Source organism: Numenius arquata, chromosome 3 (genome assembly GCF_964106895.1).
Source record: "Numenius arquata chromosome 3, bNumArq3.hap1.1, whole genome shotgun sequence".
NCBI classification, from domain to species: Eukaryota; Metazoa; Chordata; class Aves; order Charadriiformes; family Scolopacidae; genus Numenius; species Numenius arquata.
In genome coordinates, this window is record NC_133578.1 from 39,981,554 (window position 1) to 40,008,037 (window position 26,484).

The 26,484-nt window shown below is 37.9% G+C and overlaps 1 protein-coding gene across 1 annotated transcript in view; it reads left to right on the forward strand.

The window, feature by feature from the left end:
- Window positions 1-26,484, forward strand: part of SPAG16 (sperm associated antigen 16) — a 320,746-nt gene that overhangs the window by 217,156 nt on the left and 77,106 nt on the right. The window contains 2 exon segments of the mRNA XM_074145844.1: window positions 20,966-21,004; window positions 21,006-21,107. Of these exon segments, the coding sequence (XP_074001945.1) occupies window positions 20,966-21,004; window positions 21,006-21,107 (141 nt within the window).

The following is a 26,484-nucleotide window of genomic DNA, read 5'->3' on the forward strand; positions in this document are numbered from 1 at the left end:
CTGTGCGTGTGAGGAGAGCAGAACATCTCTGTTGTGATGCTCTCTGCAGATCTGAGAGTAGAATTTTGCCTCAAGCTTTTAAAATAAAAGTAAAACTTCAAACAGGTCCCCTCATCTACAGAATACAGCAGCTGGAAGAAAGGAGGAGAACAGTGATTCCTTTTTGAAGCTCAGGTGACAAATGGTCAAACTTCAAAAACAAACAGTAATTTTACTCCAGTCCAGCTGAATAGTATGTTGCAGATGAATTAGCTATTGCAAGTTCCTTTCACTGTTGAAAAATTTAGGAGTATTTTCCAACTTGTGTTTTAAATGTGTGAAGGAGTGAGGGAGCCAGAGTGACTCCTGCCACAGTCATCTACACGGGCTTCATGTTAAAAAGCTGGATGGCTGGAGAAGAGCTGAGTAGTGCAGCTGCGGATATCAGGTGGCCCAAATGTTTGGAACAGCAGACAAAAATCTGCACCTTGTGCCAGTTTCCAGAATAAGCTGACGATGCTAATGCTGCACCTTTAAGAACCACACTCTAATTACACTAAGATGTTTCAGGGCACGTGCAAGATTTATTTTTCTTTATTACTGACCATCCTGGGTGGCTAAAGAATCAAGCTGTGCAGCATAGCAGAGGTGTTTGTTAATGTCCGATAAAATCTCAGTAAACAGTAAAATGTTGTATTCTTCCTCCCCGTGTGTGCTGATATAATACGTAATGTCCTTAATATATTCATAAATATTAATCAAGTCAACTGTTCTAAAATGTTTGTAGCCTGTTTCATGCAAATGTTATTTCAGTCTGTGGAATACAATGAATTTCCGAATTGAAAAGAACTAGAAACTGTAGGTTCTTAAAACTATTTAAAACTTGTACTGAAAATTGTCAACTCCTTTGTAATGTCCTGTTCACCCGAGCCAGAAGCTGAATTGCCTGTATTCTTTCTGTTGTGATTTCAACTCTCACAGCTTCTCAGGAAAGAAATCAAAACGATTATCAATTTGTTTACTATACCAAATAATATCACAACAGTTATCTTGAACTGTGTGGATTTTCTTTAAGTTCTGCTTAAGGTAAAACTGGAGGGTGGGTATTGTCCCCTCAGTAATTAGGGGGGAAAGATAGGACAAGTACATTCATGCATCAAGCATCTTGAAATAAAGGTAATTATGTTTGATATTCTAGGAGAAGGTGCCCGTGAGGGGATGCAAGAGAAAGATAAGGTGTTGGGTTAAAAGAACAATCCATATTCTGAGAGAACAGAAGCAGCTGTAAATTGTGTATCTCAAAGCTGAAGAAGGTGATGTTAGCCTGATAAAAATTCGTGCGTGGATAGATGAGAAAGAGAAAACCTTGTAGAGACAAGGCACAGAAGGAATTAGCAAAATGTATTGAGGGTGAATTTGAGGACTCAGAGAGTGGTTGAATGGCTTGGGGCGGGATTAACAACTCCAGGTGGGCTTGAATTCACGTAAGAAGCTTTCAGAGGAATTCTGTAGCACATAAGAGCAGACTAGGTGGTGACAGTGATTTTGATGCTCCCTAAGTGACTGGAAGGCTAGGGGTAGTCAGCAGTGAAATATCCATGAACACTTGGTCTGCAGAAAGCTCTAAGCACCTGTCTTTAAACCCAAGGTCTCTTCCAGCTGTGTAAAGCTGAGCAGCACAAAATCACTACTGGTCTTACGCTGACCAACATGTAAGCAACCAAAAGCTGTGAAGTCTGCTCTTGACTTTAGCTATGCCCTGTCCCTAGTGGAAATTTAAGGCTCAATGAGGAACAGAGGATACAATTTGGAAAATCCAGTTGGATGCTCAGTACCCTCTTCCAGGCTTAAAATCTACAGTGCTGTGGGTGACTGAGCGCCAGAGTGGTCTTTCGAGTCTAAGTACAAAATGTTGCTGACTATCTTGAATGAAAGGGACCAGGTTAGTTACATTTTCTCAAAGTTTTAAAGAGCAGTAATTGATAAATAGGAAATTGTGTAAGTAAGACTCTGTCAGTGGGGAAGTGATTACCTCATTGTACGAGAACTTTTAAGGTTTGAAAGAATTAATTCCTGGGCAGAATTGAAGTCAGAATAAACTGAGAAACTGAAACGAATTCTTGCTCAAGTAAGTCCCTGATTTTACTTTTTACATTATTTTAAATTTTTTTTTAACCATGTCATCATTTGGGCCTGTGAAGAAACCATCCAGAGGTGGATTTCAATGTGAAAAAAGGGTAGACTGTAAAGCCCAGCAGAACAGTGATCCATAAATGGAGGGAGGGTATGGAGAAACCTCTGAGGAGCGATGGGAGAGAAGGACAAAGTTTAGGAGGGTAGACATTCACAGGAAGGAGAGTCAGATCGGATTTCAAGACAGCCATCATCAGTTGTTCAGAGGTAACAGGCAGAATCTGACACTGCTCATTGCTTGCTGTGTCTCAGAGGACTTGTGCTTGGAGAAGGAGGGAAACACTGTTGAGGAGCAAAAATCAGACTTGACAGGTTGGCAGGTACGTGTACAATTTCAGAATTTCACAGTGGACACGCTTTTGTAGTTTGAGAGCCCGAACTGCTTTGATTATCAAAGTGAATTAAAAGCAGGGAGCACGCTTCTTTTTTTTTGTCTGCCACCTCTACAGCTCTTGGCTCCATATGGACTGAAGTGGTGAGGAGGGTCCTGTTACTCGTAGGTGCTGATGCATCAGCCCACACCAGTCTTCTTCCCAGTTACAATATTCTCATATATCAGTGTGCGGTGAGCACGGTACAAAGAGAGTCAAGCAGACAATCTGACACTAAAAACAAATGGCTGCTTTCTGTTTAATTACATATAGTAAATAATATCTTTTAAATAACTAAAACTGTACATGAAGCCTCAGCAAATGAAAAGCATTTGATGACATATTGAGTGAGTAGGTTCTTTAGTCACAATAACAGGATAATTTTAAAAATTCTACTGACATCAAATATATTCCTCCTCATACTTTAATAATTCCTAATGCCAGTCTTAGATTTATTTTTATTTCTATGAAAAGCAACAGGAATTATCTATTATGACATTTGGTTTAATGTACTGACTTTCAAGTATTGATGCGATAGTTATTTGGTGAAACTAGGGAGGCTTCCAGATCAAACAGTTACTGCTTAAGTTTTGATTCCAGGATCTACAAAATGTTGCTACAAGCTAATGTTAGTTTTAGTTAAATACAGGAGTATTTGTCTGTGTGTAAGCTGTAATTTAACATAAAGTTGTGTGATTTGACTATGCTACTGGATGCTCTTTCTAATTAGAGACCCTCACATACACTTCTGTGGCTCTTCAAAAAATCTGCAGAAAGGAAGAAAGGTTTGGAGTCAGTGATTTTCAAGTGTTGGGTTTTGTTACTACCCATCCCTTAGAGCCACTACCCAGGCTGGGTCAGCACCACACGTGTTAATCCGCTCGGGTCCAAAGGAAGTTGTTTGAGAAGTCAAGAAAGGAACAGGCTGAGAATTCAGCTCCATCAGGGATCCTTTCCAAATTCCATTACGGAAAAGCTTCAGCTATGATGTGCTCAGGTACCCTTCCCTCCTATTGTGCTCCAGATTGCTTTTCCGGTGGCGTTAAAGAATTGTGTGTGTTTTCATGGGATTACTGCCCAATCCCAAACTTGTCTGTGTAGGCTCTGGGCTTCCCAGAGAATTCATCGTGTAGGCACTCTGCAATGTGCTTCCAGTTTGTTGTCTACTTCCAGAAGAGTTAGCAGTGCTGAGCACATGCTGCCCGGGTGGCCTGTGGATCTGCAGCAAGTGCAACACATTCCAGAGATGTGTTCTGCCCATTTGGGGAACTGCTGGGTTCATGCTGGACAACAGAGGTTTCCGTATACAAAAACCCTGGAAAAAGGCTGAGGTGGTTTCATGGTCTCTTAGAAGTACGGATACTGTTTAAAGCATGGAGTGCCATTAATTGCAACTTTCAGCCTGAGAGCGAGGAGCTTGCAGTAACGTAGAAGTAGCCTTTCTAGTTAACAATACTCATGGCTTGTGGCCTGAAGATACTCATGGGGGAGGAAGGGACCTCGCTGCCCCAGGAGGTTTCACAGGGCTCATTGATAAGGGAAGTGCTGTGTTCAAACAAAGAGTAAGACTGGCCAGGCAAGCTGCCCTGTAACTCTTAAGAGAGCCAGGGAGGAGGACAAATTTAAATGTCAATGTTCGCCCTTTCTGTCTGGCCACTGAGCCAACCAGACTTACGTTCTTTTCAATGAAAGGGTCTCAGATACTACTGTTAATATACGAGATCACTATCCACAACCAGTGATCTTCAGATGAACATTTTCTGTTAGTTTTTAAGTCACAAATGCTGAGTTCCACATTATACATTAAACGAGGCTGAGACTTAAAAGCCACTAACTCCACTCTAAGCATTAACAAAAGAAAGAGTTGTAAGATTCATGTTTATCACAAAGGTCTCTATTAGCTATCGGTGGAATAGAATTATTCTGATTTGTGCTTTGAATAGAGGCTTTGAAAACCTAATCCAGGGTTCACTGCAGAAACAGATGTTTTTTATTTATCCTTTTATTACTGTTGATAGCTATTAAAGAAATGCAAGATAGTCTACTACATTTTACTTAGGACTTTTGAACAGCGTTTGTATTGCAAAGGCATAATGATTTAATTTCTTAGAGAGCCTTGGATTCTCATATAGTTCAACAAAGCCTTCAGTTACCAGATTACATATTAAAATTGACAATGGTTGGAAACTTCTTTTGAGTGGCACGATTAATTTTCAGTCATCTAACTGGCTTTATGTAACACATCATACTAAGCAAACTAGACATTTAAGATGTTTTGTCAAACTGAGCTAATACAGGAAGTCGAAAGAAAAAAGTTGCATTGATTTATTCTGCAAAGAGAAAACTATTTCAGAAGCCTTTCAGCCAGGTCCACAGCTTACAGTATTAACTGTGTACTTCATGTTTTAAGGTATAGCAAAAGTTTAATTTCAAAAGTAGCTTTGTTTATTTCAAAATCTTTGGCAAGCTTCCTACTTGTGATACAAGGAAGCAGTCTTCACATAACATCATTCTCTCTCAGGCCCACAAAGCCTACTATTTTTACTTCACAAACATGTTTGAGTGGGTGGGCATTAGATTTCCTTTGGGATTCTCAATCTCATTATTTTTATCAATAAAAAGCCTCTGCTGGACAAAGGAATAAATCACATATAAATGAAATATGAGAGATTACATGAGAAGCTCAGCTTTTGCTTAGTCTAATCCAATATCTTTGGCCAAACGTCTCAATGTCAAAGGCTTTATAAGTATTCTACAGGATCAGTCTGGCAAAGAGAAATCAATAACCAGGTAATGGATTTGATTAAAATTTTTCCCCTTCAACCCACTCCCACAAGCCAAATGTTTCTACCCATACTAATCTCTTCTGGCACGTGTAACTGTTGGTTATTCTCTGTGGAGTTTGGGGATATATATATTAAAAATATGTTTTATATCATTTCAGAGGGCTGTGTTAACTGTTGATGAGTATCTATTTTAAGAAAAAGCAATGTATGTATCTCATAGTATTTTTCTTTAGAGAGATCAGTTCCGCAATGTTCTTCTGGAAAATATGGGATGATAATAATTGTAACTTTGCTACACATTTAGATCCTGTTTTGTCGTGCAGAAGTTGCCACCTTTTTTCTGCTACTCCTGCCACGCTGAGGAGCTTTTTATTACACAGTCCAGGATACCGCACATGTCCAGACTTCTGGAGATTTTCTTTGTTGCTCAAATCATCAGGTGTCTCCATTACGCCAGCCCTTCTGGTCTTCTGTCTTTGAGATTGGCAGACCGTGGGCCATCTGTAATGTTCATCTTCAAGAAACAGTAATAATTAGACTATTAGTGTTCTCCACGGATGTTATCTGGGCTTTAAAGAAGTAGTTTTCCATACCAAAAGGAAGAAGAAAAAAGACTACTGCATGCAGTTGAGTCACAGCTGCTTTAGTTGTAGAAATCTGTTTGGTCCTTGCTCCACTCTTCCTCTTTTTAAATATATCCTTCAGTTACCAGAACTGTCCTTGAAAGCTATTCTAAACTAGAAATACTTTGCAGGACAAAATGCAACTTCTTTCTTTTATATCAGGAGCCTTAAGAGTCTATCATTATATTGATTTTAAAAAGCAAACAGTCTGCAGTTCCATAGTGTGGTTACTGAAATAGGCTTCACTTTTCATCCAGAATGACCATGCTCTAATGAAAAATTACCTTTGGCTTCTATTTCTTAGTTGGTGGAAATATTGACCACTCAAAGTTAGAGTGATTCACTAATAATATCTCCATTACAATAATTCAGCAAACAGCAGGAGAGAGAAAGGCTGATGGCAGTTGAAGAGGGGGAAAAGGAAGAAACTGGCTGACAGAAGCAGCAGTCCTCCTATTGAGTAATTTGAATATATATTTGAAATAATTACAGGAAGAAAATATATTGTAATAAAATTCTGCCCTTTTATGAAACTGCTCTATAGTTACTTTCACAGGTAGCTTTACACACTGATTGAATTTCAAAACCAGTGATTGAAAAACGTATTGAAGTTTTAGTGTGAAACTAATAAATAGTAGGAAACCTTTCCAATATTAAACCATGACATCTTCTTTTGAAGACCAAAGATTTTATATCAGAGCTATTTTGTGGATTGTCCTGTTAGGTATTTTCTGCTGGTTAAAACTTGTAGCTCAGATTCTTAAAAAGCCCTTGTGCAGTGGGAGCTGGTTAAAAGGTGTCTGGAGTCTGGTGGTGGTTTTAAGTGCTTTGCTGTAGCCTCTAAGGTATTATTGTAACGGGAATGAAGTTAACGTCTCTTGCATTTTAGAAATTTATGATAGGGTGCTTACACTGATTTTTTTTCTCTTTTTTGTTTCTTCTGTATTGCTAAGGAGTTGCAGTTGTAAACATTGTGAAAAGTGTAGTTGGCTTCTTCATTCGTATGTATGTTTTCTGTCTCCTGTATGTTAGTTTTCTTTTGTGTGGAGACACAATGAGAAACTTCATTTCTCTTTGTCTTGGTGGAGGGAGAAAGGAATGTGGATTCGGAGATATAATTCTTGTTTCACAGGGCATATGAGCATATGCCCGCTTCCCAGCAAGCTATCAAATGATGTGTTTTTCCAGAGGACCCCAGAGTTAAGGCAGTTTGCTTTCAGGGAAAGCAAAGACTATGCTGGGAAAGGCAGTTAAAGTGTACGGAAGGGGGCAAAGAAGAGAGTTGGAGGCAATCTACTTCAAAGGGTTGTTACTCAGACTTATAAAACACCTAGAGAAATATCCAGAGAAACATCAGTGACATCAGCCCTGACCAGCTCTCTGTGCTTGCTGGAGGATGCTGGGTCCCCACCACCCCCTTAGCCAGATTGACACCAGAAGCAGCACATCCCTCTGGCTCACTCCGCTCGGAGCAGTTGCTCCTCTGGCAGCTGCTGGTGCCGAATGAAGCTCCGTAGCTCGTTTACTCCTGAGAAGACGGGGCCAGAGGGAAGGACTCAGCCCATGGGTCACCAACCAGAAGTGTCAGCAGCTTGAAAAATGGAAACTGTGATAACACGAAACCCTCATTTCTGTAACTTTCTACTGAAACAAGCCGTTAAGTTGTACAGTCACACATTTGAGGAAGGACTGCATTTCCCTCACAAAGCAATACCCCTTGATTTTACTCATTATTTTTGATTATGTAATATATTGGATGATACTTTTATCCCTTTCTATGTAGAAAATCTGTAATTATCAGGATTTTTTTCCTTCTTAGATGTTACAAGTCTGGCCAGTCTTACATGCATGCATGCACACACGCATTCTCTCAAATGAAACTGAATCCTTAACCACAATTTTTCAAATAATTTTCCCTGAGAAAGTGAGATGAGGTGCCAAAGGATTGGTATGTCAACACTCTAGTTTTGTTTTTGAAACAGTTTTAATATGATAAAAGTGGATTCCATTTTGGTCAAATCCAACAATTGAATTCAAACTCAGAATTTCTTGGGGAGCTTTTGTAGGGCTTTTGTGGTTTCTTTTGTCTGATCTTTACCTTATTCATTTGCTATCTTCTTTTTTTTTTTTTTTTTTTTGATGAACTAATGCCACTTTTAGTGTGTTGTCCCTCCACCACAAATATGAAACATCTCTTTAAAGCCTCTTTCAAAAAGACCTCAGTCTTCACACCCACAGTATGAAGTATTTGAACTCCTAATGGGAATAAAAAGATACCTAGTCTTTGTATAGTATTATTTAAATTATTATTTAGCTATCTTATCTTTATAATGTCATTTAAATTTTATCCCTGGCTATAAGATAAATAGTTTTTAAATGTACTGAATGCTTTGCTTACATAGAAATAATCTCATTATTCTTAAATGATTGTCTTGTGTTGCTACACTTTCTCATTGTCTGAATTTTACACCTGAAAACAGCCATATTTAGTATTGGGAACATTAAACCCATCTAATCATATTGGTTGAAAAGGCATAATGATTATCTTTATGGGTTTCACAAAACAGGTGTCAAGTTTAATCATTCTCTTTGCAACAAAAGTTTATTCAGTTATTTAAATTCAGTAATATTTTGATGTGATTGTTTTGAATCAGAAATTAAGAGGAAACTTACTGATCAGCTGTGTGGGTAATTAGATCTGGTGTTTATTTGAAAGAAAGAAAATAATTTCTATACGATAACCACTTTGATAGAGAAAGGGAGGAGGAATATGCAGTTGAAATTTCTTTATGGAGTACCAATAAAATGGTATCCTTCTAAACCTATTAGTTCAGCTTCAGTGAAGCAATGAATATGTTCTGTGAAAGTTTTGCAGAAATTTGCCTGCTCATCATGGAATTCTTGGGTTTCTTTTCCTACACCTGACCCTGATTTTCGGTTTCTACTATTCCTGGTACAGCTGCTGCCAGGAAGTCACCAGAAGCAATTCAGTTTTGCAGACCTTCAATTCATTTATTTAAGTTGTGAGGAAAAAAAGGTGTTGTTCACTGTGGTGGCTTCACATTTTGAGTAGTTTAGATTTTCTTCTAGCTTCATCAGCATCCCCATTTGAGGATGAAGAGTTGGAATTACAGAGCACTAGCTGCCTCCTCTCTTGGGTTGGTTTTGGTTTCGCTGGTCTGATCCTGTGTTCCTGCTGAGCATGTTACTCTCAATTCTATTCAGAGTTGTTATGCGCGTCAAAACATCTCTCTTAATAGAATCTCTTGTGTTATGTTTCTTTGTGTGCAATTATAATCTTGATGGCTTTAACATTCCTGGTTCATTATTGTTTTCTTCTGTGCAATAAAGGCAATTGTTTTTTCCCTAGAGTCTGCTGCAAGGGTTCTAGTGGAGTAGCTAAGGAGATATCCATGTTTTTTATATTGTTAAAATGTGTGTTTCCTAAAGTGTAGCTGTTAAAATAACAAACATTAGTGTTAGAGTTGACTAGAGAATGGCAATTCAATTGAGCTAATGTCGAAGATACTTGAATTGGAAATAAACTCCGAATATTTGGAGCGTTTACAAAAATTGAATTGCACTGAAATGTCTCTTTTCAAGGTAGGAGGCTTAGGTTTTATGTAAATATCACTCTGATATTTTTAAAAAAGATTTTAGAAGGTGAGGGTGCTTTTTTTTATCAGTATGACTGACTTATTACATCTCTGGCTTGAAGTATTTAGGCAGAGGTTCAAATCCCTGTTTTGGCAGATGCTGCAGGTTTTTGCTATGCCCGTGCTATGGCTAGCTGTTGTGAAGGGGGGGGTCCTGAGTCTTTCCTCCTCTGTCTGTATCCAGCCACTCGCTTCCAGTCCCTGGACTTTGGAAAGCTCTGGGGAACAGTGAGGCTGTTTGGAGAACTTGACTGTCAGAACACTTCATTTCTATTTTTTTTCTGCGGGATTAATTTTCTGCTAATATAATGCTAATGAGGGGAATGTGCGTCTGAGGAATGCAATGTGAAACCTCATCCTAGTCACAATGATCTATCTGTGATGATGAAAAATAGCATTCTGAATCAGATGGAGGCAAAACTTGATTACTGGTTTGTCGTGTTTGAAGTCAGCACCTTCCCTTTGATACAGTAGCATCAGTGTCCTTCATTTATTTCATCTTGCCCAAAATGATCTGACGGGTACAATTCAGTAGATGTTGGAATGATTAATGCTCACTGGTTGGTGATGCATGACGTTTAATTAGATATTTCAGCTCAAATATACAAGATTCATCCTTGCAAGGATTTAAATATGGTTGTTTTAGTCCTGGATGCTACTTAATTCCATTGTATATCTGCAGTATTTCCTAATGTGTTTCTTCTGTATTTAATATGTGGGTTTTTTTAGTAAACCATGTGGAATTTATGCCCTATAACCCTTGGGTAGTACGCTTTGGGATCAATGCATGGAGATTTAGGATTTCCTGGCAGGAGTCTTGTTTCAAGGACTGGGCCTTACGTTACTGCTTTCAATTGTGAATTACTTTAAAAGTAATCGTTAGAATGCAATAAGGTTTACTGACTGAAGTAAGGAAAACTTGTCCTGAGTACAAACTCCAGATATGAACTGTACAACTGTCATTTAGTAGTTGTAATTATGTACTTTCCCTCAAGGTGTATCATTGCAAGAATTTGGGTAACTTTGTGTACAAAACAGTTGCAGTGGCACAAGTAGCAGGGGGAGTGGGCTCACTGCAAATGAGCGTTGGGACTTGTTTAGCCGTTGAAGGATGTGGATGTGGAACCATGTTCTTAGCTTGTTGTAACTGTATTCCTTGCATTGGAGTAGTGTGTATATAAAATGAATGGGAAACAGAAAGAAAGGCCACAGTATAGGTGTCCACACTTCAGATCAGCTTTGAGAGTTGTTGGGTTTGAAGTTTTGTTGGTTTGTTATTTTTTTGTTTTTCCCCTTTCTCGAGCAATCAGTTGTTAGTTTGCATGGCCTCATGAATGGAAATTCAGTTTTCATACAAAGCCTTTATATGAAAGGATGGAAGATTATATTACTTTTGGTATGCTGCTTTCTCTTATACCAATCCAGGATCCTGTTCGTGTTCAGCATTTCTATTCCTCCTCCACTCTTGGACTTCGAATTGTTATCGATCACTGTCTCCATTAACCAATTCCCTGCCTTTGGTTATGTTCACATCCCCAGGGCATGGATCAGTAAGGTCCTCAGTTGCCCAAGATACAAACACTTGGCTAGTGCACTGTCCATTGTTTTCTTGGGCTTCACCGTCAAGATCATTACACAGCGTGAGTTAAAAATTCTTCCAGGTGCCTGGGAAACGTTCAAATCCCAATGCAGAACTTCCCACAGGCTGTGAAATCTCTGTGCACTCACTGAACTCTCTATGCATATGAATATGCAGCTTAAAAATGATGCTTTGTACAAACATGGAAATGGGATTAATGACTGTGGTTCATTACTGGCTATTGATTGAGATTAGGCATCACTGGACAACCATTTGGGGATGATAATGGATTTGAAATGACTGATCCACAACTTTGTGTTTCAGAGGAACTGTGACACAGGATTATCATTGCTAATGTAGGTCATAAATCTGTTCTATACATGGAATTCATGTATCTGAACTCCTTCCAAACCACATTTTTCCCTACTTCAACAGCCTTCCATTAAAATTTGAGGGTTTGGAATCCCTCCAAGGGAGGAAAACCAACACATGCTGAATGGGATGGGTACTGAGATTAAGTATCGCACATTATTAGCATGCTATTTAATGTATGTTATGGATATTGATTGGTACTATGCGTGATTTTATGTGAGCTAAATACACTAGTTTATGTTAAAAATAGTGTATAGGGAGAGTTTAACTTGACATTGTCTGAGGGACAATATTGGAACGGCATAGGACAGATACCGTTTCTGGAAAATATGGAAGCTTTGCAATGTTTACTCATTATATTTAATTTCAGGCGAAATAATTATTCCTTGTGAAGTTAATGGAGGAAGAATTAGTTGGTAATATCCTAAAGCAAGATTGCATGACTGGACCCAGAAACAGCATTTACCTTCAGCATAAGCAGCCTTCATAACTGCTGGAGATCTCACTAGCTAGGCTCCTAGAAGCTCCCTGCTTCAAATAGGATGCCCAAATGCTCCTACCTCTTGGTATGTGTAGAATTTTGGTGTGGGTTGCTGGACATGCACTAGCAGAAAGCTTTTAGAAGAGACTTTTTTAAATTTAATTTTTAAATTTTTTGTTTTGTTTTGTTAAAAAGGTAATTATTCATTGGTCTTTTAAATTTTGCATGGAGCCCTTCATGTCTAGTGTCTGCTGTCCCGCTGGCATGCGTTTTGCTATATCTAATCTCCAAGTATTGTAACTAGTTTATCTTTTGTCTTTTCATTTTTATTCCATACCTGGCATACTTCCAAAGCCTCCTAAAAGGCAATTTTGCATGTACTAAAAATTGCCTTCTACCAGGTGCCCAAATTATTTTAAAATCTCATTTAACCACTTTTAATTACATGACATTGAAAGACAGCTGACTCATTTTTCAGACTTTAAAAAGACTAGCCTGTAGTGAATGGTAACGCTCAATATTTTTGCGGGGGTACTAAGCCAATCTTAGCAAGCTAATGGATTTGAATGTTGCAGGCCTGACTGGTCTGTATAGATTATAACCTGAATTGGAGCAACCTGCTGCCTTGTGGACATCAAAAAAAATCATCATAACCATCCAGAATACAGAAGCATAGGCTGTGTATAGAGCAGGCCAAAACCTTGAAATAAAGGAATAATTGTGCACTGGGACAGAGACAAGCTGGTAAGAGCAGTGGGAAAGGCGCCAAGTGAAACAGGATTTTTCTGTGTGTGTGGGGCTAGATACGCCAGTCTCTGTCATCAGTACTTGGTTCAGAAAGGGAAAATGCTTTAAAATATGGAGGACTTGTTTATAAATGATTTTAATTCATTGTGTGAAAATTCATTTATACCATACTTGGACTCTTTTTGGTAGTAGGAGCATGTTATATTTAAATTATTGCAGATATGAAATTGTCACTTTTGAAGTGTAATGTAGCCTTACTGAAGTTTTAATAAAGAAGACGAGCTTCATTAAAACAAAAGATTACTATTTTTGTGATGCTTACTCCCAGTGTCTGTCTTATCTAGAATCAGTGACAAGTGGTGCTTTTCCAAAAGACTGCTTTAGGTTTTTTCCCTTGATGTCGTAGCCAGCTGTCAGCCAGGTAGAGTGGCAGGGGGAAACAGTTATCCTGTCTTGGGTCAATATATAAGCATGAAATATGATAAAAAGATCTAGCCATTAGGTAATGTAGAATGAAAAACTACCTTGAGTTTTGCACTTGGCATACTATGCATTGAGGGTTTTCTGAAGATTTCCAGCTGCTGGCCTTGTGTCACAGATTTTTGCAGGACGGTTGCATTTTTCTTCTGAGACAAAACGCCATGTACCTATGTACTGTTCACCATCTGCTTGTTACTGCCGTGCTTCCTGGCTTTGAAACGTCTTCATTGGTTTATAGAATGTCAGTTTATGATTGATTTTGAATTTTTGAAATTTAATTCTTTTTTTCCCCCCTCAGCTTTGATGATAAATGAGGAAAAGACAAGGTATTTTTGTATTTCTACTGCTGGGTATTCTGGCATTCACCTTCTGGGTAAATGACATTTTATGTCTATTAATAAAACAGGAGTAAAATTGGGCTTAAGATTATTCTGAAGGGTGAAACATATTACAATTACTACATAAGATATTAGACACATAGTCCATGAGGATAATGAAAGCAACATGCAAAATGAACCATAGATATCAAAAAACCTAGGGGTTTTAATAAGAAGTGTCACTGTAAATAATTAATGTGGCTCAGAGTTCCAGTAACAAAAGAAGTGAACTGTATCTCAAGTCTGTTTCAAGGTTAGAAAATCTATTAGAAACAAAATCTTTGCGGCTGTTCTGCTTAAATACAGACTAAGAACACAAGGATGGTCGCACGTGCCAGATTCTTCTGGACCATCATCTGTCCCCAGCAGCGAGAACCAGGGGTTGCCTAGGAATGTATAAGAATAGGAAAGGCTGTTGTGAGGTTTTGTCTTACTACCCTCCTGGACTCTACTTCTTATTTCAGAGGTTCTTGAGCTGGATTCAGTTTCCATGTAATCCTTGATGTATTCCTCTTCCAGGACTTGATCCCACCTTCCTCTATACCCACAAAGAGTTGGATCCATGTTGTCCTTTTTCAAGGAACTCTGCAAGTCTCCTGCCTGGTGTGGAAAAATCAGCTGTTGTCTTTTAAATATTTTTAATGGGAACTTTTATAATAACATGTTGACCCCAGCCTTCTTTGAATTCACCCTGATTTTCACCTTCTCTAGTCAGAAGAAAATGAGGGGCTATGACAAAAACACACCCTGGCCAAGCAGGACAATAGAGTTTCGATGACGGCACAGCTGAACTGATGTTTGGCATTTTCAATCCCTTACGTTGTTTTTAGTATCAAATGGGAAAGAGAGTGTTTAAATATAGCTCTCATAACCAAAGATGGGACCTCATTGGTAGGTATTTACTTTCCTAAGCATAACTGTCTGGATCACTGTTTTTAACCTTGTTTCCAAGGTCAATGAAGCTTACAAGGATGTACTACCCCCCCGCCCTTTCCTATGTTGCTTCTGCGCATGTTCCTTACACCCTCTCCCATGCTCTCTAGTAACTTTTAACCTGCAGGCTAATACTGACAAAACTCAGAAGACACAAATCTAATGGATCAATCAGTTCCTGATACATTTATTTAATCAACGGCGAAGAGGCAAAAGATAAGTCCATAGGCTTGGTTTGTGCTGTTTTCATGGAAAAATTCAGTTTTTCTAGACATTTCCTGTCTTTATCTTTCCTCTTTGGCCTAGCATAAAATGTCAGCAAAATTAATCTTTAACAGTATTTGCAGTTCTTCCCTTGGGCTTTGCTGTGCTTAGGGTCTACCTGTGCTGATATTGCAAATAGTATAGTAGCTTTCAGAATTTTGCTTTAGAATACTTGCATGAATAGAGGTAAATAAGAGACATAATTTTTCCAGTTAAGCAATTGGAATATTGATTGTAAAGTGTTTTTTCAATTGCCATGGTAAGAGACTCTTAATCCTTTAATGTTTTAGACTGTATGTTTAAAATTTGTTGTTGAGTTGCTGATGCTTATGTTGTATGGTAAAGTCCTAGTCAGATGCCACCTGTTGCTGCAGCTCTTTTAGGACAGAAAACTTTAACACAAGTTGTGTTTGTTTTAATGTGTTGCTTTGAGAACCATTATTACACTGTGTGTAAGGCTTTACCTTTTGATTTAGAATGTAATTGTCTCAGGAAAGGAGCTGTATCTTAGTTTGCAGAGCACTGGGCACGTCCACAGCACGACATAAATAATACATACAAATGCTAGTAGCACAGATGTTGCTGTGTTCACTTAATGCCATGTAGAATACAGTAACAAAATTGTTGACTGATTCCCGGTACTGTCCCTGGCAACTGCTAAAAATAGTATTTCTGTGTATAACTCTTACGATACGGTGGACAGAGAAGTCTGCCTTACTGTTATGTACCAAATAAAATGTAGAGCAAGATGTTCTCTCTCTCCATCACTATTCAGAATTAAGCTGACCAAGGATGCTCAGTGGTTGTGAAGAGATATTGCTCCAGTCAGTGATGTGAGAGATTGAAAGAGGGATATCCTAGGCAGCTAGATCTAATGATACAGATGGCTTTATCATTTATTTTGGCTGATGCAAAATGACAATCCTTGTAAATTTTGAAGGATGGGAACTGCGGTCCTGCTTGACAGCTGATGTTGTAAAGCAGAGTAGCTTGCTAGCTCTACCTTCCACATCATCTTCAGAGGTAACCTTAGTAATCCCCCTGGAGTAGCTCAGGGTTCAGATCTAAGTCCATTGTCCAGAAACATTTGAACAAAGTGCGGTATTTGAACCTGCTTTGACTGTTGATATTACGTTTGCTATATTCACAGGGCAACACTATCAGTGTAGCTGTTGTCTCCATGTGACTGGTAATCCAGAAAGGTAATCAGTCACCTGGAATGTTGTAGAATAACTCTGTGCCAAAGGCTCATGTTGTTGTTGAATATGACACTTAATTATTGATGTGTCTACAACTCAGTAAGTATTAATGGAGAGGCATCTTGTAGTGAGAACAGTGAAGCTGGAAGAAGGAGGAATATATAATGAAAGGAAATGGGCGTGTTTAGAACATGAGGGAGGAAGGATTTGTTAAGGCTTGAGAAGGTAAGGCTCCATCTGCTTTTGTGGAATGCAGAATGCAAAGTTTTTGTCCACTGTAATTGTTTCTGGAAGGGCAGGTTTATAGCATCAATTAGGAATACCTGAAATCAGTTGAAGGGTAGAAGGGTATGCGTATTTCGTATTAAGAAAAAAGATCTACCCATAGAGGCAACGCGGGGGTTACACGTGCCGTAGACCTTCCATTGCCTAAAACTTTTACAAGGTTTTTCTACTCAAATACTTTTTTCTAAACTCTACAGGCATATTTCATCCCTTACAGTGCTTTGATCTGCTAGAAAGACTAAACAGAAAACAAAACCCCAAACAGACCAAGCAAGGCCACACGAACCCAACGGATTGGGTCCATATAACGCTGTACGTGAATGTACTGCTACTTTGTTTAAAAAAAACCTTCTAAAAGGTGACAAAGTTATTTGCATATATGTGAATGTGTTTCAAGTGACAGAAAAAGATCAGAATTACATTGTTCTTGTCTCCTAACATGTTGTCCGGTTCTTTGATTTGTTTGGTAAAGAAGAATTAAAGCGTTTTATTATCTGAATTAAAGATATACACAATGCGCGATTACTTGTAGCTTAAATTCAGTTGGAGGTTATGTGTGTTGCTGCTGATAATTAAGACTGAGCATCTAATGTCATATTTCCGTGGTTTTTATATAAAGATCAGTATGCGTTTTATTTGAAAATCGGTCATATGGTAGAGGACTGTGTTGGGAATCACAGACTGTTACACTGATAGCCTAAATCATTAAAACATCTGCTTTTCCTGATATCCTGCCCCTCCCCCCCCCCCCCCCCCCCGGCTAATCTTATGTATAGGGCAGTAAAAAAAATGTTGCAGCTGTGGGTAACAAAACATTACCTCAGAATTTGGGGTGTTTCTTTTATCTCCCAGGACTAAAAAATGCTGCAAATCAGACAGTCATTAGCAGTCAGCTATTAAGTAGATAGGATTTTTTTTTCTAAAAGCAGCATTTTGATTTGGATGCCTGACTTGGCTTGACGTAGCACTTTTTCTTTGTAACGTGTGTGTCTGGTTTGAAAACTAGGGTGCAGCGAAGATTTCACGACCAAAAAGTGCAGGCCCCAGTGCTAAAACAACTCTGACAGCTGTCATTCCTCTAAGCAGCAGTTTGTGCTTCCCAGAAATCCTGATCTGAAGTTGATACATGCATACTTGCAGATCCTCAACTAATAAAAGTCCCCTGTCTTCAGTGAAGTGATGCTTTTTTTTATGCCCAGGGAAAATTAGGGAGCTTGTGTTGCAGGGGACTGGGGCGCTGGGCCCCTTTGTTCCTGAATATTTTTGCCCCAGGCTGTCAGTCTGTCCCTCAAAACTTTTCCAAGCTACACTTTTGTTTTCCATCTCGGCTTTTTTCTCCTTTGATCTGTAAGGAGGACTAAACCTCATTTGTAACTCTTTCCCCTGCCACAGATTGCCAAATTGAATCCATTTCAACTACCTTCCCGCTCATATCTGTTTTCTGAAAGATTTTCATCACTGCCTGGATGGTGTATTCTTAAAATTCAGCCCAAGAAACCAGTTATTCGTGTAGCATTTTGGGGATCATATATTAAAAAATACGCAGGCAATAAATCTCTTTTTGTGATTCACAACAGTGGCAGCACATACTACCCTCTGAATCAATTATAGATTTCATCAGTCCCACTTTATACCTGCTTCTGAATTTGTTTTAAAATAGCTCTTATTTCATAAATGTGTAAGGGGTATGATAATTTGTCATTTTGCTAATTTTATCTGTCTCCAGAAGTGAGATCCACCTTGAGTTATTAAAAGTACAAGTGTTTCATTAATAAAAGCACATTTATTCCTAGCAGCCTGACAAAATTAGGGTCTCCTCCAAACCCTTCCTCACGCTTCAAGCCTTTATGCTTTGTTATATGTGAAAAAAAGCTTCAGAATTATTCCTGTGCAGTGTTAAAATTTCTGAGAGATTAATCTCTCAAAGTTTTGTCTTAGGCATGGGGGTGTGACCGCCGTAATGAGGATTATAATGATATTTTCACAAAAAATAGCAATCTAAACCGTAAGTGTTAAAAATAGTCAAAAGTTTAGGTAGGTGATATTTCATAATGGCAAGTTCCCCCCTTAAGATCTATCAGGTAAATGATGCACATATTTCAAGCTGTCTTAGTAGTTGCTTTTACAGAACAATCTGGTGGATATCTGTTGGAAAAGGAAGGATATAAAAAAAAAAAGTTTCACGCACTTCCCGCCCCTGACCTTTTTTTATTTTCTTTTTTTAAAGTGCAACGATGAACTAAATATCTCTGAGTATATTCTTAGGATGAAGTTTCACAGTAGTGCTTGGTATCAACCCTTGAGCTGTTTTCAGTTCCCACAGTTTTATATCCAGAGATTTGGAAGAAGGATTTTTACTGCCTGTGATAGCGCATTTTCCATTATTCAAATAAAAACAGACTTTATTGGATCCTAAAGGCAAGATCTTCACATTGATGTTGGTGAGATAACACCAGAAATTGGTCTGAAAGCCCAAGGTTGAAATATTTTTCGCCTGTATTTTTGTGTATTATCCCCAAACGTTTTTCCTTTGTTTTTTTTTTAGTTAACAAAACAGAAAACTTCCATTATTCCTGGTATAATTTGGAAAGGCTGCATTGATTTTTTTCGGTGTTTTGAAAGAGTTTGGGATGAAGGGGCTGTAAGATCAGTTGATCCAACTTTTATACTGGGAAAGCTAGTAGAAATGATATTAAGAAGCAAAAATACAGGATACCTGGATACATTTGTTATAGTGAAACATTGGTAGGTGCCGGCATGGCTTTGGAAATTACATCTCAGAAATCTGTTAGAGTTCTCTGAAGGGTGTGCTGAGCATTTGATCGAGGAAGATTTGTAAATTTGGTATACTTGGATTTTCAGTAAATTCTTCTTAAGGTCATTTGACAAAAACTCTCAAAGAAGCAAAACTGCCCTGAATAAAATGGAAATTTATCTCCCGAATTTAAAAACTGGCAAAATGACAGGAATGTCACTTTCAGAACAAAGAAATTATTACTTAGGTCCCATAGGGATCTGTGCTTGGTCCTAAATTATTAAGATGATCTTGGAAATTGGGGATGAGAATGAGGTGCATGAGCTTACTGATCATATGAATTAGTTGGGGCGGTAAAAACAAAGGTTGCATGTGAAGAATTACAGTAAAAGAATTCCTGTCGCAACAGTTGACAGTGAAGTGGCAGATGAAAATCATTGCAGATGACTGTAAAGTAATGCACATGAGAAAAAATGGTCCTAATTATGCATAGATAATAATGGATATAAACTAATCATTAGTGCTTAGGAGAGAAATGTTGGAGCCACTGTGGTCAGTTTTCTGAAAATCTCCGTGCACTAGTGCTAAAAATGCTAATCAAATGAAAAGAATACAGAATAAACCAGAAAACGCTGCTGTGCTATTGTATAGCTATTGTATATTGGGTACCTGTTTCTTCAGTACTCATGTTCCAGCTCAAGAGGTGATCGGAAAGTTGGTAAATGTGACAAAAGAGCTGGAATGATGCCTGTATGAGGAACGATACTCAATAGAAGTAGGAGTGTTCAGCTTTGCGGGTAAAATATGATGTAATAGGGAACCTGTAGTATCACAGTTGGTTTACAGAAGGTAAATGTATAGGCAGTGTTTACTTTTAATCACAGCACTAGAATTAGAAGCATCGAATGAAGTAAGGTATTTAACACCCCAAAATAGTTATTCACACAATGGATATTAAATTTTGGAATTCATTGACACAGGAGATTGTGGGTGCCAAAGGTTTGCATATGTTCAAAAATTAATTATTCATAGAAAAAAGTCTCCATGGATGCTTGTTAAGTACAAAGCTGCTGTCTCAAAGAAAACCTAAGCCACAGGCTAGGTCTGGGAGAGTTTAATAGGAGAATCACTTCACATGCTTTTTCTTCTTCTTTTTGTTAAGAAACCCCTACTGTATAACATGATACTGAACCAGGTGGACTTTTATGGTGAAGCCATATGTCCATACTTAAACTAGTATAGTTCTATTTCATTTATTTCTGAAGATTTGGCCACAAAGCCTGAGTTAATTTTGCATTTTTCATTTATATAACGTATCGACGGCCCCAAGAGATTGTGAATGTGTCAGAGTGTTTATACTGAATCAGAACAGACAAAACTGTGATGCTTAAATTGTAACTTATATGTAGAAAATGGTATGGATTTGGGAAATAAGAAAATATTCTTCCCTGAAGCTATTTTATTCTATTTTGAAAGCAGTTCTCTGGGCTTAATTTATTTTACTGATAAACTCATAAATAAATTACAGAAAGTAAGAATGTAATTTTTGGAACCCATACTTACTTTCCCATGGAAGATAGCTACTTGATACCTCCTTTTCTTTTCCTTTGATAGCATATTTAATACATGACCACTTCATCTATGATGTGTCGGAAAACTGTGTAAAGTAATAATATGAATGTTTTCAAACATAATTTTTTGTTCATATGCATTTGTAATGTAAATGTATATGAATGTAATTTTTAATAAATTTGCAATGTAAAATCAACAATTGCTACTTAACCTGTCTCTCTAAACATAGTTAAATTATTTTGCTCTGTACTTTGAAAAATCTACACCTGTATCCTTGCTACAAACTACTTACTCTTTTTATTCCTCATAACAGTGAAACCCAGCCGGTCGCTTCAAGTGGGGATACACCGGTGCGGACATGCCCACGCTGCATGGGACTGCTCGTGGCATTCATGTGGTGATTTCGTGGCTTCTGCCTCCATGGATGACACAAGCAAAATATGGGATCATAAGAGGTATGGAGTTACTGGAGATTCTTTATTAGCTGTGATTGGTAGCTTTACTTAAGAACTACTGGTTTATGTTTTAGCCCAGTGTGAGAGAGATGTCTAGCGTCAATTTGTGGACTTCACTTTAATAACATAGGTAAATTAAAGGGAAGTGGTGCAAAAACCAGGCTTTGATGTGATTTACTAGATAAAGGCTGTACCAAATAGGGAGCTGGGAAAGACTTAATTTAAGATAGTGCCGAAAAAAAGTATTTGCTTTTATTTGGCATCTGTTACTCTGTGGGCTTATTGGTTTGCTTTTTTTTTAAGGTCATAGCTTTGTGGAACTTCAATATGTAATTTAAATAAATGAACAAAAGTTTAAGTAAGTTTTGTATATAGTGTTTCTAGCTCATAGGTATACAACACACTTTAATTTGAGGTTGGACAAGTGGAAATTTATTTTATTCATTATATATGTTTTGGCAAGGTGACTCCTGATGAATAAATCAAGGTATACCTCTTCATTTTCTGTATTATCCATACAAATGCATTTTTATGATGATGATTCTAGAATATTAGCATATTCCTGCTTACCAATTAATTATTAGTTCCTCAACTTTCTCCAGTTATGTTTGAGGTGACATAGTTTAATTAATTTACACCTTAAAGGAATGGAATGGATTGATATTTTTTTTTCCAAACTATTCCTTCTAGACTCCTGAATAACTTAGGAATAGTGTTACTGACACCACTGTACTGTACTAGGTCTGATTTTTAACAACTGAATACCATCAATCCACAGACAAGTCTCCAGTCTCATTTCTGTTTTCACTAGTTCTTTATTATCCAGTCCTAATGGATTTTTCTATTTCCTCTCAGTCGTCGTCTTCCTTTGCATTTGAATGAGGTGGAATATACCTTCAAGCTTGTTGGCCACCGCAGGGAAAGAAGCTTCACTGAAAAAGCAAGGGAGACTTTCTTCTTTCGTTCTTTTTTGCCTAGATCACTCCCTGTCTGCTGCAATTGCAGCGAGCCCTGCAGTTGAGAGCTAGAGACCTATTTGCAAGCAAGCTTGGTGAAGTGGGAGCGTGGAGGGGGTTTGTTGTAGGAGTGATGTACTTCTCCGATAGGCATGTACGAGTTCAGATTTTTCAAAATTTTATCGTTCGGCCATATTTTTTAGAGCTAATTGTAACTCTGTCAGTATCAGATTTCCAGTCTTGCTTTCAAATGGTGAATCAAGGAAGCATTAAAAAAAAGCATTGTTTTCCAAATGGGATAAGTAACGTATCTTTTAATGAAATATTCAGAATTATTTTGGCTAAGCTGAGAGCAGCTGCTTAAAAGCTTGAAACAAATATTCAATTTTTATAAAGTCATAGACAAAGCAGTTAAAATTTGGCAAAGTTCAAGACAACTGAGAAGTGTGGTTTATAACAGAAGTTGTCAGCCTGTTCTGATAACAGATTATGCTTCCACCATTACTATCAGTAGTAAGAATTAATGGTCAGTGTTTTGCTTAGAAATGAAAACACCTGAAATCTATTACATTGTTGCCTCTTTTCTTAACCCATTGTAGGATAATATAATATAAATATAAATATAATAATTGTCGGAGTTGGAAGGGACCTCTAGAGATCATCTGGTCCAACTCCCCTGCTGAAGCAGGGTTGCCCAGAGCACATCACTCAGGGATTTTAACACTTTGATCATCCTTTGTGGCCTATTCATAACCTTTAAGAAATAATAGTAAGAACAGCTTAAATTTTATGTCAGAAAGGTTTTGAATTGGTGTAGACAAATGTTTTGTTTAGACACTTTAAAATATTGTCTCCACCGAGGAGGCTTTTGTAGTCAGAGGAATCAAAGCAAATCTTCATCGCCAACCCATGCCTCCCACTCACACTCATTACCAGCTCTCATTTCTACCTTCGGTGTAGCTGATGTGCGTTTTGCATTTGAAAATAAGAGAGTAAGGAGCACAGCCATGACGTGAAAGGCTAGTTATCAGCATATAATTATTGAAACCGCAAGTCATGCAAAAATCTCAGTGGCTAATGGGAGCAGGAGGTGGCACAAAAATGTGGTGTAGTGTGCTTAAAATAGGAGTATTCAGAGTTTGAACTAAAAAAACTTCACGTGGAGACCTCGCTGGTAGACTTCCAATCTGTTCACAGTAAAAGCCTATCTGTTCATTTATATTACATTAGCTATGTGTCCAAAAGACAATTGAGTTCTGTTTAGCTAGTCTGTTTAGGTGAATTTTTAAGATGTGCTGCAGACGTGTATGTGGTATATGAACTTAGTGTAAAATGAGTACAGTGCAAAAATTAGATGCTCTTGAAGAGCTTCTTTAAAAAGGGATTTGATTACAAGACATGGCTGTTTCAAGCTTAAGACATCCTGCCTGATGACCTAACTCTGCAGAAGAGTCAGCTGTAATTGATCCTTATGCCTGTGTTGACTAATTCAAGTGAAAAATCAACCTGTACAGAATATATGGCAAGATGTGGAAGTAAGACAAAGCTATTGAAAGATTAATCAGTCTGGTAGTTTCCAGTCTGAATTGTTAATTTGGTGATGCATATAAACAGAAATGCTATGCAAAATAACGTTCAGTGTATTTTGGCTTGGCATTACTAATTGCCAAGCTAATTGGCTGAGTTTGGCAACACTAATTCTATATGTTTCTCAGAGTGTCAGCTGTAAATTTGTTACATGCCTGGAGTTCTCTGATATGAATGAAGCCAGCTGTACTAGGTACTATATAAATATGTAACCTCCTTCAGACTCCGTTACAATCTGGGTGTGTGCAACAAAGTGGGAATGGGGAGCAGGCTTTTCACAAGGGTATTAGGTGCTTACAAAGTTTTTTTCTTCCAGTCCTCACAGAATACGTGCTTATCACAGAATCAGTTGGGGTTGGAAGGGACCTCTGGAGATCATCTAGTCCAAACCCCCTTACCAAAGCAGGTCCACCCAGAGCAGGCTGCACAGGAACGTGTCCAGGCAGGGTTTGAATGTCTCCAGAGAAGGAGACTCCACCACCTCCCTGGGCAGCCTGTTCCAGGGCTCTGCCACCCTCACAGGAAAGAAGTTCCTCCTCATGTTTAGGTGGAACTTCTTAAATTCAAGTTTGTGCCCATTTCCTCTTGTCCTAGCACTTATCTAGTGCTACTCTTTAGAATTTTCCCTCTTCTGCCAGTTGACACAACCTCTGAACAGGGGACAAAGCTCAAGCTAACATACTGGTGGTAGGATAATAATCAGTGATCACAGTTATTCTGCTTAGTCTAGTGATTTATTCTTTCCACTGATAAGGAATTAACATTTTATAAATGAGGGCTTTCTTCCTTGTTATTACCTATTTGGGTGGATGCCTGCTTTCAAACTGAGTGGTCCTGGAAAGCAGCATGTTGGGGCTGGGGGGGGATAGAAAGCAAGATGAATATCAAAGGTATCACTGCCATCTTTCTAAAAGTGATATGTTGTAAATAAATGCTATGAATAGAAAAACATACATTTCTGTAAGGAGTGGTAGACATCTTTTTATTTCCAGACTTCCAAAAGCTGCTTTTATGTATTAGAAACATATGTTTTTATCTAGAAACGCAACTTTTGAAATACCTACAACAGACTTCTCACTGGTTGAAAACTTGGTATCAAGAAAGCGGGGAGGCTGTTTGCTGACTTTTAGCACCGGAACCCAAGGGGCAACTTTCACAATCATGAAATCCATTCTTGGAGTCCAAAGAATGCAATGTGCCACATCTCTTAAATAGGAAAAGGTTGCCAACAGTTTTAATAAATTATGTAGTTCTTTGCCAATGATAAGAAAATTCAGGCTGCTAATTGTTTGGATTTTGTTTTATTAGAAGGTGAAACTACTGCTGAATTCCCACCCCACCCCACCCCCCCCAGTGGATATTATTCACAAGCATTTTTCTTTCATGTGTGTTGGAAGTTTCTGTCATATATCTAGCCACAAATGTCATTCCTACCAGGAGTATAACGTGAGGTAGCTTTGTAGTTAACAATGTTCTTCTCCTTGACAGCTTCTGTGCCTTCTATTTAAAGATGCGATCTGAATTTGAAAAACAAAACAGAAAACAAACAAAAAAGAATCCAAGCACTTTCATATTCCCTGAAGGCACAAACACATGCTGAGGTGCAACCATGATCCAAGTTACTGAAGGATTTGAGGGAGTCTGAGTTCTGATGTTGGAACTTCTTGATGCTTTCTTCTGGGAGAACTGGCTGTTTTTAAAGGAAGCTAAAAAGAAAATGGCATAACACCGGGGGTGGGGGACATAATGTACCTGCCATGATTAGAAAAATTAATTTAAAAAAAAAAAAAAAATCAAAACAAGCAAAATACAGACATATCTGCTATCTTCAAGGTTGCCCCCATCTTCTTAAGGATTACAGGAAGCGACTTGAACCCAAAGTGGGGGAAGAAGAGGCTTATAATTTGTGAACAGGTTTATATTCAGCAGCATAGCTCAGATTGAAAATATATAGCCAGCCATGTTAATAGCTCAGCAAACAGTTCCAGGATTGTTTTCTCAGCCCATAAATTCGGGACTGTCAAAGTCATTTTGGCAGGATTAATTTCAATTATCCAACTGTAAATATCATCAGAGATTTACAGCCTGATCTCTGATATGCAAATCAAACTGAACATCCTATATCTCATGTAAACACAGCAGTTATTTAGTTTTGCAAACATATGTTGTAGACTGTATGTTAAATGCAAACATTGTTATTTATGCTTTAAGCTTTAGACATATTTTGCACCAAAGTCATAACATAATTTTTTTTTTCCTCCAGTTTATCCATTACATAGTCATTGGACCAGTTCTCCATTTTTCTCTGATTTCTTTCTGTAGTGAAAAATATTGGCAGAAGTAAGCCACAGAGAAATGCGATTCTGTACTGCTGTCCTGCAGCAGACCTCAGGGTGAATAAATGTTTGCGAATTGGAGCCATTGCTGCTTTCTGTTTGCTGTTTTTTAATCCATCACTTATTTGTTTTCCTTTTCATTTAACACCGTAACTTTTGTCTAGCTCCCTGAAATTTCTCCAATGATAAAAATTTTCTTGTAAAATTCTGAAAAAATGAAAAATGCTCGTTCATTACTAGTATCCTTGGGTGCATTTTTTCAGGTGCAAATTGAAAAAGTAACTAATCTATCATGATAACTGTTAATAATCCTGTACAACCACTAATGTAGTATCTTGTTACTAAGGTGTTAATATATTTTTTACTTATTTCTAAATATACACAAAGATAATTGTCGACAGCTTTTGCTTTTCTAGAACAAGACTGGGAATTTTCACTTCTTTACCTAGCGTCAGACGCATATGACATAAATTAATTCATAGTTTATTTAAATAATTC